The sequence below is a fragment of the Lithobates pipiens genome, unplaced genomic scaffold (genome assembly GCF_037356315.1).
Source record: "Lithobates pipiens isolate NorthernLeopardFrog02 unplaced genomic scaffold, aLitPip1_a1.2 Scaffold_19, whole genome shotgun sequence".
NCBI classification, from domain to species: domain Eukaryota; kingdom Metazoa; phylum Chordata; class Amphibia; order Anura; family Ranidae; genus Lithobates; species Lithobates pipiens.
The window spans coordinates 187,751,283-187,768,328 of record NW_027507764.1 but is presented as its reverse complement, the minus strand read 5'-3'; the positions used below and the strand labels follow the sequence as shown (position 1 = coordinate 187,768,328).

The window sequence follows — 17,046 nt, the reverse complement described above, 5'->3', positions numbered from 1 at the left end:
GGAATGGGCAAAAATCGCAGTGGTAAGATGTGGCAACCTCATAGAGACTTATCCAAAGCGACTTGGAGCTGGGATAGCTGCAAAAGGTGGCTCTACAAAGTATTGACTTTAGGGGGGTGAATAGTTATGCACATTTTTCTGTTGTTTTGTCCTATTTGTTGTTTGCCAGACAATAAAAAATAAACATCTTCAAAGTTGTGGGCATGTTCTGTAAATTAAATGATGCAAATCCTCAAACAATCCATGTTAATTCCAGGTTGTGAGGCAACAAAACACGAAAAATGCCAAGGGGGTGAATACTTTTGCAAGGCACTATAGGTAGAGTCTGGGTATTGGAAAGTGAAGGGGTTAATGGTGGGTATGGCGCTGCTCTAGAATCCTGCAGAGGTAATAGACTGTGTATGCACCAATTGTTGGCAAAAAAATTGTAAACATATATCAATTTAAAAAAGCGCAAATGTGTATAACGAAATCAATCGATGTGTAAACATCAGTGTTAATTTAGTCGACTAAAACATTTTGGTTGACTAAAATGACTAAAACATTTTATTTGACTAAATGAATACTATTTTTGTCGACTAAAATACGACTAAAACTAAAACAATTGAGATGACTAAAATACGACTAAAACTAAAAGCCATTTTAGTCACAAGATTAAAATGAGACTAAAACTAAAATGCCATTTTAGTCAAAAGACTATGACTACAACTAATTTGCAATTACTGGAGATTTTAGATGACTAAAACATAGGACATTTTAGTCGTCTAAAATGTACTGGAGATTTAGTTGACTAAATAAGACTAAAACTAAAACAATTGCAGAAGACTAAAATGGGACTAAAATTAAAATGCCATTTTAGTCCTAAGACTAAAATTAACACTAGTAAACAATAATCAATAAAGTGCACTGGATTTTGTATCCAATAATTTATGCCAGAGAAATAACCAGTAATCCTTAATAAAATTGTGCATAAACCAGTAATCCAAACCAAATCCCGTGCAAAAACGTAAGAGTTTCAACTTGTATGCAATCAGGCAGACCCTACCTATAAGGTTTTGTTAAATCTGAAGGCAAAAATCTGCAGAAAATCTAATAGTGTATATGGGGTATAAGATATCAAAAATTGCAGGTGCTCCACTCTGTGCTCTCCTATATACTGTATATTGCACTCACCAGAGGGTTGTCCCCTCTAGAAGGTGTCACACTTTTGAGCTGCTGTGTAGACCTCCGCTGTGTTGGTCCCTATCAGCCCCGTTGGCACATTCATATGCAGTGTATGCAAAAGAAAAGCAATACTCCGTAGTGCAATACCATTTTTAAAGCACAAATTTTATTTTACTAAAATAAATGCACTTACATTCTGTGCAAAAGACGTAATTACAAACAGGAAGTCCATGGTGCTCCCTGGTCAGAGCCACAGCATCATTGCATTACTTCCGATTGGGTCTGTGAAACATAGGAGCACCAAGGACTCCCTGTTTGAATTCATTGCATATGTCTTTTGCACAGAATGTAAGTGCAAGTATTTTAGTAAAATAAAATTTGTGTTTTAAAAACTTTGCACAAAACAGGCTAAACACTGAGCCATGAGGAGGTAGAAATGAACAGTCAAAAGACCTGCGTAACAAGGTAATGAAAATTTGCAAGTTTAGGCAATATTTACAGTACCTACAGGTAAGCATTATTATAAGCTTACCTGTGGGTACAATTAAAGAGGAAGACTTTACTTCCTCTTTAACTTCAAAGTAGATTTGTATGAAATGATTTAAAATGGCACTCCAGGCTTGTGATGAATGAATGAAGTTTATAGTGAGAATCTGAGAGTTTATAATGCCTAATTACAAATTGGGTCAGTCAACTTCTGAAGCTGGGACTGAGGCATAATGCGCCTTTCTTTTTAGCCCCTTCAGTCTTTATCACTCTACCCTTAACTTTTTCCCCTAAATGTACACCCAGATGTCTTTGTTCTGTATTGTTTATATGATGCATATTTTCATTTGTATTTGTTTTCATTGTTGGTACATAATGTACATTCAGGCCTTTCATTAAATTTGTTGTAAAGGCAGAAGGTTTTTTATCTTAATGTATTCTATTCATTAAGAAAAAAAAACCTTAAGTGTGTCCCCTAACACTTACCTGAGCCCATCTCGATTCAGCGATGTGCAGGAATGCCTCGGCTGTCCAGGACTCCCCTCCTGATTGGCTCCCGCTGCTGTCAGAGTCAGCCAATGAGGAGAGAGAGAGGGCAGGGCCAAACCGCGGCTCCATGTCTGAATGGGCACACAGAGCTGCAGCCAGGGTGCCCCCATAGCAAGCTGCTTGCTGTGGGGGCACTCGACAGGAGGGATGGGGCCAGGAGCACCGGCGTGGGATCCGAGACCAGGAGGATCTGAGCTGCTCTTATGCAAAACCCCTGCACAGAGCAGGTAAGTATAACATGTTTGTTATTTTTAAAGAAAAAAAAAACTTAGACTTTAGTACCACTTTAAATTCTCATTTTGACATGTGGATGTACCGCTTGAAAAAAACCTTTAAATAAACCTTTATTAACCGCTTTGACCCCGGAAGATTTTACCCCTTCCTGACCAGATCAATTTTTGCGATTTCGGCACTGCAATGCTTTAATTGACATTTACGCGGTCGTGCGACATTACACCCAAACAAAATTGACGTCCTTTTTTCTCTCAAATAGAGCTTTCTTTTGGTGGTATTTGATCACCTCTATGATTTTTATTTTTGTGCTATAAACAAAAAAATAGCATCAATTTTGAAAAAAAACGCAATATTTTTTACTTTTTGCTATAATAAATATCCCCCAAAAATATATTAAAAAAACTTTTTATTTTTGGTAAAAGAAATCCCAATAAGCGCATTTCGGTTTGCGCAAAAGTTATAGCATCTACAAAATAGGGGATAGTTTTATGGCATTTTTATTATTTTTTTTTTATTAGTAATGGCGGTGATCTGCAATTTTTATTGTGACTGTGACATTATGGTGGACACATCGGACACTTTTGAAACTATTTTGGGACCATTGTCATTTATACAGCAATCAGTGCTATAAAAATGCACTAATAACTGTGTAAATGACACTGGCAGGGAAGGGGTTAAGTGTGCCCTAGGGAGTGGTTCTCACTGTGGGGGGGATGGGCTACAACTCACATGACAGCCATCACTGCTCCCGATCACAGGGAACAGTGATCTCTGTCATGTCACAAGGCTCCGTGATCACTGGGAGACTGGCGGACATCAAGTCCGCGGTTCCTGTGAGCACGGTCGCGCTGTACACGGTGGCTCGCCCGCTAACCCTGCCAATTAAGGGGGAAGTACAGTACGCCCATTTGCCCACCACTGCCATTATGCCGACGTATATCGGCGTGCAGCGGTCGGCAAGTGCTTAAACAATAAAATGGCACTCCAGGTAAAGGGCTAGGTAATTCAGTTTTCAACTGTCAAAGGATTGGTCATTTTGGACAGCTAGTCTTGTGATTTACACACATCTTTCACTCTGCACAGCCCTACAATGAATTCCTTTCTGGCTCTGGAAAGTAGCTTCTGTTGCCACCTCCCTGCCTCCAGCCTGGTTTCTAGACAATGAATCGGAATCATTACTTCTGTCTCTTAGGAAGGAAAACATCCATGAAATAATTAAAACTGACCTCCAGGTGCAAAAATGCTATTTAAGAGAGAGTATTCAATATCCACATAGGATATAAATCCACTTTGTGGGCACTAAATGTCCTTGCAAACCCAGATTTTGCATCATAAAAGTTTATTATAATTGGTAACAATGGTTGTCCTGATACTGAAGCGATGAATTGGCTCACATTTTACCATCTACAACCAACAAGCAGAAAGGTTTGTATAGAGCCAGATGGTGAATTACCTCCCCAGAAACATGAAGGGACCACCTTACCTGGGCAACAATACCCAACAATTGCATTCTGCATATATTTGTATGCCTTAGGTATACATTGTGGTGTTGCATGTTCTTGGTAATATCTCTATAATGGAGAATCTTCTGTTGAACCTAAACTAATATGGAAATATTAATACTGTATGTTAAAGAATCTTGTGTTATATATGTAAATACTTTTCCAACCCATGGTTGCACTGTACCTTGAATTCTTCTTTTTTTTACAACTCTCAGGGCATTGAAAAGCTGAAGAATGAGACCCCATCCTGGGAAAAGGCCAGCAGCTGGGAAGGGTTGAAGCAAGCTTTTGGTGGTAGTTTCTCTCCTGGATGGTTAAGTCCTTTTTCGGGAACTATATATCAGAAGGTGCCATCAGATATTGAAAACGCATTGTCTGGAAAGGGCGGTGAAATAGTCACTGGAAAGATGGTAGGAAATGTGGAAGTCATAGAAGTGGGAGGTGAAGAGGAGTCCAATCATTCAAATAATAACTAAAAAAATGTAAAAAGCACAACAGGCAGCACACAAACTTCCAATGTCTGTACCATTGGTGTGCTAGGCTTCTGCTCTGATTTTTTATGATGATGACAGCATAAAGGGCTTTCCCTTCTGCACATTAATTTATCTACTAAATACATTGCTTTTGATTTTTTGTTTTGCATTTTCACTATGGATGTCATGATAACTTAAGTAAGGCTTTTTACATTGAACCTCTCATAAGAGAAAGATGTATGCTGCTTTGCTGAACTCGTTTTGAAAAGGATAGTTGCTTGGCTGTCCTGCTGAGGCTGTGGCCAGTGAAATCAGAAGTCCAGATGCACAAGCTTGTTTTTGGTTTGTGACTTAGGCTCCATTCACACCTGAGCGTTTTGTAGTTTGAAGCCTGAAGCTACAAAATGCTGGAGGGGGAAAAAAATCTATTATTCTCAATGGAGATGGTTCACATCTCCACTCCAAGTTGGCTGAAGCCGAACGCCTGAAGCTCAAACAAGTTCTGGACCCTTTATCGTCTCTCGAATCAGGCAGATTTGGGCGTTTTTCTTCTTTTTACATTGGTGACCTTTTGCCCTGCACAAAATCGTGGCAATACTTGAAAAAAAACTGAAAAAAAATGCTGCAAAATCGCGGTAAAAAAACACTGTAAAATTGTGCGATTTACTCCCTGAAAATGCTATGCTCAGGTGTGAATGGGGCCTTAAAGTAGTTTGACCAGAGAGTCATACAACAAGCATTTAATATTACACTACTTATCTGTAATCATGGGTTACATTGTGGTACATGACAATTTGACCTTGTCCCTGAAAAAAAGTTAGCCCTTCTTTATCCTTCTTTAATAAAAAAAGGGCTAACTTTTTTGCTTTCTTTGATAAAGCAATCAATATGTAGCCACTGTCCTCTTTGCAGCACTATTTCAACTTCCTAGTAATAAGCGCCTAAGGCTTAACTACTTTTAATGCATTTATTCTTCATGTGACCACCCCCCCAGCACCTCTTTCAAAGTCTTATCCTTGTTTATGCCACAATTTTGCTCTGTGGCCCACTGGAAGCCAAGTAGAAGATGTGCAGAAGAATATTCTTGTCTGGAATACTCAAGTTGGTGTTGGGAGTTGGTTAAAGTATAGTCATCTCTTTAATGTAGAACTGTAGACTGTAATATGCTTCCGGCTTTAAAACTCCACCAAGCACTGCGTTCTTCCCAGACTGGCACCATGGAATATGCAGAATGATTTTGCAGGATTTTTTTTTTCCCTCAGTGGAGGAATATTTCCAAATTTTGGGATTCCATGGCAAGAGGTATGATATGGAAGAACTTCAAAAACTAGTTTTGTGCTCCTTGGCTTTTTACATCTGTCAATGGTGATGATAGGCTCAGCACACCTCCACCAGTGGAGCAAGCAAAAAGAAGAAGTTAGTTTGGTTTTGGAGTTGGGTTACATTGGAAATGATCAGCTCTTAACTTTAGAAACCGAGACAGCATTTGTTTATGACCAATACTTTGAAAATATAAAGAAGTGCCTTTTTCTGTGGAGATCTTTAATTCTGCTAGCAGATGACAGTTTTTGGTAACCCTATTTCTCTTTGTGTTTACAACACTGACCTTAAACTTTAGGTTTGATTGTTTGTGAATACTTGAGCAATGTTATATATCTTTTTAATGTTAGCTGCTCCAGATACAAACACTGCCTTGGAAAATACACTTATTCCATATCACTGAAAATCTAACTGGAATGTACATTAATGGTATTTTAATTGGGTGCTTCTCTAAACCTAGCTGAAGTTTAATGACACAAATGGATGCCCTTGACTGGTTTCCAATTGCTGTGACGAGTTGTTCCTTGGTTTATTGTGCACAATTGCTAAATGCTGAAATTATGCATAATCAATTGCAAATGATAAAAAAAGAAACATGATAGTGTTAGCATAGGGTGCCAGTGAAGTAAATGATGGAGCAATAGATCATGGAATTCCATGACAAATCATGCATGATTTCTGCTCCAATGGGTCACTGAGAACACAAACTATAAACTGATTTTTATTTTATTTTATCTACGAACGTATTTATTTATATTGCGTCCTGTTTACATTTCTCACCTAAAAATAAGGAAAGCTTTGATACTGGTAGATTAGCGTAAACTTTTTCCCTATTTTTTTACCTTTTAAATCTGGCCTAATGTGTCTTTGTTGCTTTTAATTGCGATTATAGTACAATAATGTTTTTGGGTGTATAATCTGTGATAATTAAATGCTCAGCCTACCCAAAACTGACAAATTGAGTTGAGGTGTTTCTGATGAATGGAAACATTAATTCTGCAGCATAAACACATATTTTAGACAATCGTGCACTGTGTCAACAGTTTGGGATAGGCTCCATAAGGACTGTGCCCCAGTACACAAGGTCAGCTCCATAAAGTCTGGCTTACCGAGTTTGGTTTGGAAAAATTAAACCAAGTGGCCTACACGGAGTCCTGACCTCAACCCTATTGAACACCTCAGGATGAACTGGAATGCTGACTATGGGCTTCTCATTTACCATTACTTCCTGACGTCACATATACTCTTTTTATGCCTTACTGTTCACAAAATTCCACAGGCATTCCAGAATCATGTGGAAAGTCCTCCCAGAAATGCAGAGGTTGTTAGAGCCACAAAGAAGGGACCATCTCTATGTTGTCCTCGTAGCCCATGGTTTTGTAATGGGATGTCCAACAAGTTCATATGGGAGTGATGGTCAGGTATTCACAAACCTTTGGCCATACAGTATAGCTTCTAGTGTCTCCCGGGAAATCTGATGTTGAGGTTTATATATAAATGTCTGCCTACCAGCAACAGTCATTACAAGGCCTACTGTCCTTGTTAGATTTTTCATCTATTTTATAATATGGAGACTTTATTAAGTATTTGTGGAAAGGAGCTGGGAACTCCTCCATACTGCTTGAGAGATGTAAGGATCTGGTGGCAGCCCACCGTGTTCTCATAGCTGACACTTCAGTTTTGGGTGGTCCTTTTGAGTATTACACCCAGACATCACAAATGAGGTGAAACAGTCTGTTCATTGAACAGGTGCCCTCCATAAGCTGTATCTGAGATTCAGACTTCATTATTGTAGCCATGTAACTTTGGCTCATATTCTTTAATCAAGTGCACCTAATTTATTAATATTTGCTTGTACTTTTTACAAATTTTAAACATATATATACTTAGAATCAGTCACAACTGAGGATATCCAAGAATCAGATTTTTGGTACTCTTTAAACTAAACTAGAAAGTTTAATGTCAATACAGACGTATTGTTGCTTCCCGGCTGACTTGTTTTTGAAGGCACAGCTTTCAGAGCTGCCATGCTTCTCATTCCTTTGCTACTGTACTGTACTGCGACCCAAAACAAGCAGGTATGTAACAAATGTTCACTCACTTTATTGATATCTGCTTAATCGGGTTCTGTAAGTAATAAAGTAAGGGTACCTTTAATGGCCTTGGGGCTTCTACTTTTAAAAACAAGCAAGCAGACAGAGCTTCTCTACTGACAGATTAATTATATAGATGCAAATCATACTTCATCTTGTTCACTCTGGGTTGCTCTAGCTGGTGTTTTTTTTCCATTATATATGTTTACAAGTTCAATAACTGGAAAATGCTGCAAGTTTTAAAGGCAACGGGCCATAAAAAGCATTTTTTTTGCAAATGTTGACATGTTTGCAGTAAGGGGAATTAGATTGCTTGTTTTTATACTGATGGAGAGCCACCCAAATCAGTGCTGAAAGGGACTTAGTCATTTCACAGGTTTAGCCTTTCTGGTATACAATAATTATTCAGTAAGGCAGTAACCCATCACAACCAATCAGTATTAACATGTCTGTATTTAGCAGATTAAAATTTGGTTGCTATTGGTAATGTGCTTTACATCCTTTTTATGCTCTTTTGTACTGCTTTAAGTAAGAATTAAAGTATATGTAAACCCAATTAGTGAAATTACATACACAGTAACATGTTCATGTAATTATTAAAAAAAAACATTTTCAAATGTTTACATCTGCTGCTTTCATGGTTATAAGATTTGTTTATTGTGAAAGCATTTCCTGTCCTAGAGTGACAATACTCGTTATCTCAATTGCTGAGATTCCAGGAAATCTGCCCAGAGAGAGGTACCACAAACAGCAATTGATTTGTAGTGAAAGATAAAGAGAAATTAAAACTATTTTTATTAATTTAAAAAAATAGCAATTGTTCTTTTAGCAATGTAAATGACTATCCAGCTTGGGTTTACATTTACTTTATTAATCAGTTGAGAGGCGTTAAGTTTACTAAACAAAATATAATGTACCTCCCTAAAACCTTAGCCTTATTAAAGTCAATTTTAGGAGTTAGAAAATGCTTAAGTAAAACGCAATTTTTTAAACTGGAAGCAAAGGGATTGCTTTAACCCTTACAGTGGCTAATTTGCATTTTTGTTTTGTTTTTTTACAATGCTGCTGCAGTTCAGTTTTTACAATTATTTTGTTAGCAATACTTAACTTTAAAAGATTGCTGACAGCTAATTCTTGGTGTATACACATCTAAAATCAACACACAGCTCCACATTGTGGCCTAATGAAGAATAACACCTGACAAACCTTTTTTTTGGGGGGAAAAAAACGTTAAATAATGCATTCTTAAGCACGTCATCTGAGCTCTGTAGTATTAAACAACTTATAGGCACATCAGAAATCTGCAGGAACACTTCAAAATGGTAAATGTTTTGCCATCATATTTAATTTTGCAAATGATTTAGTGCCTTGATACCAAAGAATTAACTCATTAACCAAATAAATAAATATAAATAATGGTTTTGAGATATTTGCTATATGGCTAAAATAATTATGACAAGAACGCATCTAATGCGTTATGATTACACTAATCACAGAGTCCTTTTATAAAAAAAAAACCTGCAGGAATGAAACTGAAGAGTTGTTCATTACAGCAACCAATCATATTTAAGAGAATACATGCATGTAGCGTTGTAGACTGTCCATTGTGTTCTGTCCTTCATGCACATCTCTTTATCTAACACTGGTGCTGCACGAGATATATACCATCTCTGTGTGTGTGTGTGTATATAGATATATACACATACAGTATCTCACAAAAGTGAGTAAACCCCTCAAATTTTTGTAAATATTTTATTATATATTTTCATGTGACAACACTGAAGAAATGACACTTTACTATAATGTAAAGTAATGAGTGTACAACTTGTATAACAGTGTAAATTTGCTGTCCCCTCAAAATAACTCAACACACAGCCATTAATGTCTAAACTGCTGGCAACAAAAGCGAGTACAACCCTAAGTAAAAATGTCCAAACTGGGCCCAAAGTTTCAATATTTTGTGTGGCCACCATTATTTTGCAGCACTGCCTTAAACCTCTTGGGCATGGAGTTCACCAGAGCGTCACAGGTTGTCATTGGAGTTCTCTTCCACTTCTCCATGATGACATCACAGAGCTGGTGGATGTTAGAGACCTTGCGCTCCTCCACCTTCCATACGTGTGACACGTCACTGATCTCTGGTCCTGATCACAGGGAGCAGAGATCAGTGACACTGTCACTAGGCAGAACAGGGAGATGCTTGTTTACATTAGCATCTCCCCATTCTTCCTCTCCGTGAGACGAGCGCGGGTATCCCCGCAGACCCACGACCCGACTCACGGAGCTTGCCGTGCGCCGCAGTCCGCCTCTTAAAGGGCAACATACAGGTACCTTAGTTTGCCTGTACGTTCCCTTCTGACGCAGTATATCTGCGTGAGGCGGTCGGCAAGCGGTTAAAGGTTTATGTAGTCCTTGTAGTTCCACAGCTGTGCACTGTGGCAAACAAGAGAGGGGAGAAAAAAGAAAGTCCAGTGTGTCTGGGCCAGCCTTAGGCAGGGAAGCAGAAGCAATCTCCAGGATATATAAGAGAAGAAAAGAATGAAGGCACCTCTGAGTGTGGACTGTTATATATATAATTAAAAAAAAAGTACTGTTAACAATATTAACAGTATAAAGATCACTCTACCATATACTGTATCTGCCTATACAATTTTATGCATGTGGGCCTACTAGTATATTATTGCGCTAAATGTAATACCTTTCCTAATTTTTACCCATTTCTCCTATCACGCAAGCTTACTTAAAGTGCTTCTAAAGGCTAAAATCTTTTGACTCAAAATAAAAAAGATGTTATACCTGCTCTGTGCAACGTTATTGCACAGAGCAGTCCACTAATCACCATTCTACAGCCTCCGAGTGCCCCCCTCCCCAGAAAGTGCAGCCTATATGCGTTCATAGACACACACAGTGTGGCTTGGCCACATTCCCTACTACCTCCATACAAGTTTTGACTGACAGCAGAAGGAGCTTATGGTTTCCACTGTTCTCAATGTTTCCTGTGAGACCTGGAAGAGGGGAGAAGAGCTGATGCACCTGCTGATCAGTGTATTCTGACAGCAGAGTGTCCCACTGTCTTAATGCAATGTCCTGGTGGGGACGATTACTCCATCCACCTAGTTTATTTTGATGGAGGAATATTTTGCTTTTTTTTCTATTCAGCTGACTTGCTGAACGAAAAATAACTAACCAGCTGTGGGCAACTAGTCATGCCGTATTCTGCACTTTGTGTGTGGCGGCCATCTTGGTAGCAGTAGAATTTTGCTTCCTCCAGTGAGCAGCACAGTAGTGACAACGCCAAATCTCCCGTGACTAGCAGTCAGAGGCAGCAGTGCTTTAGATCTCACACCGCAGATATAGAGCTATGATCCTAGGCACCTCCCATACTAGGAAACGCACCACTATTTTTGAGGAGGAATTTATGAAAAAAAAGTTAAGCTTAGGCCCAAATATAATTTATAAATGTTCGCTATGCTATCAAATCTATACTTTTTGAGTTCAGGTACACATTAAAGTAACATTGTTCTTTGCCCAATTCAAGGCAAAGTTACAGGCTCACTGGATAGCATATACCCTCAGATATCTGTCCTTACCTTCAACTCTATACCCCATTTTACTTATCTCCTGGAGTCTTGCGAGAGAAAAAAAAGTATTTATTGGTATGAAAACATACATGACTGACTACACTGCCTCCCACAATGCACAGATGAGAGCCTCAGTACATTATTTGGACAATATCACATAAGGCAGTCCCATAGCAATGTGTTAGATGTGACCTATAACTTACATAAGCAAGTTTTTGTGGGGCTTCAGTGGGCAAATGGTGGTGGAAGATAACGAGATGCATCGGAGAGTGAACAGGACCTATGCATAGAATACTGGACAGGATATACACCATAGAAACATAAAAAGTGCATTAGGATTGGTTGCCATGGACAAGTCAAACATTTTTCCTTCCTCTAGTTTGGATAAATTGGACATCTGAGCTACCATAGATCAATATGGCTGAGCCTGTGACGTTACATCAGATGGACAGCTCAGTGAATAATTACCTAACAAGGTGGTTCAACTCTCTCTCCCTCTAAACCAGCATATTTCCCATATACCAAACTGTATTCCATTTACATTGTGTATGTTGAGCTGAACTTGTCCTCAGCTATGAGGAGAAAGTTCATTAGGAATCGTTTACTTTATAACTAAGTTTTAAAATGCTCATATACATTTTTGTGTTTATTGTCACAATGTATTTTCTGTATGTACTGTAATAAAACTTTGATTCTAAATAAAACTTGTCATGATGAAATTGCTTTGTGTCCCATGTAATGCTTATTACAGTGACATTTCCAGTAAAGATGCTAGAATTAAACCTTTATGTTTTTTTCTCTTGAAATGATGGGTGGATAGCTCTGTACCTTCAGCCATCAGATCCACCCTAATTCATGCACCGTCAGCCCTCAAATCCACCATAATTTATGCACCTTCAGACCTTAGATTAGCACCAATTTCTGCACATCCAGCCCCAATTCTTGAATCTTCAGAGCTTAGATTAGCAGCAGTTCCTACACCTTCACACCTCAGGTCAGCCCCCAATCCTGCACCTTTGGATCTTAAATCAGTCCCAATTCCTGCACCTTCAGACCTCAGATAAGCCTCCATTACTGCACCTTCATACCTCAGAGAAGCCCACATTCCTGCACCTCACACATCAGTTCAGTCACCATTCCTGCAACTTCAGACCTTAGATCAGCCCCCATTCCTGCACCTTCAGACCTTAGGTCAGCCCCCATTCCTGCACCATTGGACCTCAGATTAGCCTCCATTTCTGCACCTTCAGACCTCAGATCAGCTTCATTTCTTATACCTTCACACATCAGTTCACCCCCAATTCCTGCACCTTCAGACCTTTAATTCAGCCCCCATTCCTAGCTCTTTGGACCTCAGATCAGCCCCCGTTTCTGGCCCTTCAGACCTCAGATCAGCACCCATTTCTAGCCCTTCAGACCTCAGATCAGTCTTGGTTACCGCACCGTTGGACCTAAGATCAGCCTCCATTCCTGCACCTTCGAACCTCAGATCAGCCCCTATTCCTGTACCTTCAGACCTCAGATTAACCCCTATTCCTGCATCTTCAGTCCCACTGATCAGCCTCCATTCCTGCACCTTTGGACCTCAAATCAGCCCCCATTCTTGCACCTTCAGACCTCAGATCAGCCCCCATTCCTGCACCTTCAGACCTCAGATAAGCCAGAATTCCTTTACCTTCACACAGTTCATCCCAATTTCTGCACCTTCAGACCTTAATTCAGCCCCAATTCCTGCACCTTCAGACCTCAATTCAGCCCAAATTTCTGCACCTTCAGACTTCAGGTCAGCCCCCATTCCTGGCCCTTTGGACCTCAGATCAGCCCCCATTCTATTTTCGTTTATGATTGTCTGTGGTCATCTAAGGGTCACTTTCCGGGTAGGAGAAAAGCTGTGTAAGAGCATATGGAGGAGAGATGAGGAGGAGATTCAGCAATCAGGATAAAGGTCAAGGCAAGCAACAGATGAGCTAATCCAAGAGATTCTTCATCTATCGTCATCTATCTATGGTGGGGATGGATTTTGCTGCATGCTGGTGTGAAGTTTCCACCCCCCCAGGATCACTGCAGGTGTGGAGAAAAGCTGTGTAAGAGAATATGGAGGCGAGATGGTGGGGATGGATTGTGCTGCATCACTTCCTGTTCTGTCCCTGAGACAGGAAGTAAAGGGAAGTGAATTTCCCCAACAGGACACAGCAAAACAAAAAATAAAGGAACAAACTGTTTTGGTTTTAAGAATATTTTATAAAAAGGTGGTTATTTCATTTTATCTATTAAGCAATATATTGCAAAAATCAGTACTTCCATGCCATGGAGCAAAACACTGCAGAATGCATAGACCTAATTAGGGGACAGTCCACACATACCATTTACTCTATCTTATGCAGCTTAGAATTGCTTAGAGTTTTTAAGTTAATTATTTATGCACTGCACTTTAATGTGTATTACTAGTGCAATTTTTTTTCTATACACAATTTTCCTTGTTTATGTCACTGGAATTAATTGCTGCTGTTATATAGTTATATACCAATCTATATTTTCTTCACTTTAGCGCGGTATAACACTACACTTTGGAACATTTAATTTTTTTGATATAAAAACTACTCGCTGCTATTCATTAATTAATATTTTAGATACATCCAGTCTCGCCATAAGGATGTATTTGAGCATAGAGCCTCCAGAGTGGTCAGCACTGATGGCGTGTTCGAGGTGAGGGGTGAACCCCCTGGAGACTTAGGAGGCTTATTTATGAGACTTAAAAATCTTATGGTCTCTGAAATTTACACTCAATGGAAAATGGCTTTCTTGGATCAATAGATTGTTGATGCAATGGTTCCAAGAAGCTTAAAATAGGATGTGAGTCCACAAAAAGGGAATTAGAACTCGAGGAGTGGTTCAAATACTTCAATGAGGCAGGAGTACATTTCTTGAAATTTTGGGTTTTAAGGAAAAAGAGCAAGCTCTCTCGTCTGGGTGGAGAGATTAAGCTCATAAAAGATGAGCTGTTTCCTCATAGATGACGATGAGTAGAGGAGAGGTCAGCTAACCTCAAAAAGGTATTAGAGAAAGAGGAAATTGAACAAAAGAATAATAAAAGAAAGAAGTTTAACCGGAAGTGGGAGATTATAAGACGGGTTTTGTCTTTGATTGCAATAGCTGAGGGTAAGTCTAGGGCTCCTATAGATATTGCCGCTCCCTCACAGGGAGCTGGTGGTCACTCTAGCCATACAGACAGATATTGCCATCTAACATCTTATACTCCTAATCCACGTCCTCTAGGTCCAAGGGGACCATCATATAGGCCCCCAGACAGGAACCAGAGACCTCGGGTAACAAGACCCCGCCCATTGGGACCTCCCCCGAAGAGCAATCAGTATAGATCCTCTCATCAGGGACAAAAAAAATCAAAAGCCTGCTGCCTGGAAACAGAATCAGACATATCAATCTGACAACTATGGATATGGGGTTCCCCCTAGGCGGATGCACTATGAGGATCAATATTCCAACTACACGGTCCCCACTCAGAATAGATTCTATCTGTTGCAAGATAGTATTCTTCCTCATAGGCATAATCCCAATGATTATCATCCAGGCAATTATCATACTCCACAAAGAGGGGGCCGTGGAGATAAACCAGGTTGGTACCCTCCCTCACAGCAACAAAGGGGTGGGGGAACTCCCCGTACCAGCAATGAGGGAATCAAATCTCAATGGGAAACCTCAATTTTAGATAAGGGCTTCAAATTTGCTCCCCCAAAGAAACTTAACAAGTTCCAAACTTACTTGGATATACATAAGTACATTAGGAAATTGAACGTAAAACTCTACCTGCTGTCTGATCCTATCACGAACCATAGAATTGCATTGAGCAGCATTCAACACTTTCAATTAGCCAACGCCTCCCTTTTCAACTCTCCAGAGGGTTTGGCCCCTTTATGGAGAGTTTTTAGGGATGTCCTCCTTAGGGATCTTGATCATTTAAAAGTTACAAATGTCAAGCTAAGGATCTACAAGAAGGTCTGGACCAATTATGTCAATGGAAGGAACTGGTCATTCGACCAGCAGACAAAGGGGGGGGGGTTGAGGGCTTGGACAAATGTGATTATTTGATTGAACTTGATAGGATAGTAGGGGATCAAGATACTTACCTCTCGGTATGGATCCTCGTCATAAATATAAAATGCAATTGGAAAAAAATCCTTGATAGTGGTTTTGTTTCAGGGATATTAAATAAGAAAGAAAAAGCTCATCTGATTCCCTTGGCTCCTCGCATTCCAGTTATCTACTACCTTTCTAAAATTCATAAAAACCCAGTTCATCTACCTGGTCACCCGATTGTTAGTGGAATAGATTCCCTTACATCGAGAGTGGGTAACTATATCGACAGTTATCTCCAACCATTGGTAAAATTATGCCCTTCATATGTCAAGGATAGTAGACACATTATTAATATACTTAAGAATTTAAAGGAGGTTTTTGGTTGGTCACAGCGGACGTCACATCCCTTTATACTATTATTCCACACCATTGGAGGATGATGTCAGTGGAACATTTTTTGGATCGAGATCTTATGTTGTCAGTTCAACAGAAAGCATTTATTATGGAACTTTTGAAATTTGCTACGACACATAATTAATTTTGGTTTAAAATCTATTTTCTTTATAAAATAGAGGCATGGCAATGGGGGCTAAGTTTGCCCCAAGCCTAGCCAATCTTTTTATGGCCAAATAGAAGGAGGATGTCATCTATGCACAACATAGACCAGAGTTGGTCATGTGAGCTAGGTACATCGATTACATTCTCCTCCTATGGAATGGCTCCTGTGAATCATTGGGAACCTTTATGGAATTCCTGAATACCAATGACAGAGGGATAGAATTCAAATATGAGGCTGATTAACATAGTATAATTTTCCTGGATTTAAAAACTTGGATAGAGGGAGAGCAACTTCTGACTTCTACCCATTTTAAAGTAACCTATAGGAATTCTTTTTATCCCTCAGGCCACCATATATGCTGGTTGGACTCTGTTCCTAAGAGTCAATATATGCGTTTATGATGCAATTGCAGTAAAACTATTGATTTTAGGATACAGGCAGAAATCCTAACCAAAAGATTTATTGATAAAGGCTATTCAATTGATAGCTTGAATCAAGCAGGATTAACTACACAAGAAATGGATAGAGAATCCCTCTTGGTGGGGCGTGGTGTGGAGATGAGACGCGCTGCATGAGCGTGCGGTGAACCTCCGGGCTCTGGGGAGACTGAGCCGATCAGTGCAGAACTGGAGTGAGACGTGAGACGGCCCTCCCACTTCCTGAATCCAGGCTCCTTCCGCCCACGAGACTGAAGCTGGACATGGCAACACGCCGGCGTACCGCCCCGCAATCTAGCTGTAAGGGGAAACCTCAGACGGGACAGCAGACAGGTGGTCTGAGAGCATACCTGTCCCCTCAGAGCGCAGAGCAAGGAAAAGCAGCCCGGAAAGGATTAGAGCCAGATGTGAAAGGCACTGGATCTCCGGAATGCAAGGTCAGCCAAGGAAGGCTCAGGTATGAAAAAGAAATGCTAATGAAGGGTCAAGGCCCGCCGGGATTTTAAAGGAGAAGCTTAACAAGTCTACCACTGGCTGGAGATAGACTGATTGG

General features: G+C 39.8%; 1 protein-coding gene across 6 annotated transcripts in view; it reads left to right on the top strand.

Moving 5' to 3' along the window:
* ZDHHC3 (zDHHC palmitoyltransferase 3) overlaps positions 1 to 12,121 on the top strand; it is a 96,902-nt gene extending 84,781 nt beyond the window's left edge. For all 6 annotated transcript variants that reach the window (XM_077491579.1, XM_077491580.1, XM_077491576.1 and 3 more), the window contains one exon: positions 4,151 to 12,121. In XM_077491579.1, coding sequence (XP_077347705.1) covers positions 4,151 to 4,411 — 261 coding nt within the window. In that variant the 3' untranslated portion in view covers positions 4,412 to 12,121. The remainder of the gene's footprint in view (positions 1 to 4,150) is intronic.
* The last annotated feature ends 4,925 nt before the right edge of the window (positions 12,122 to 17,046 follow it).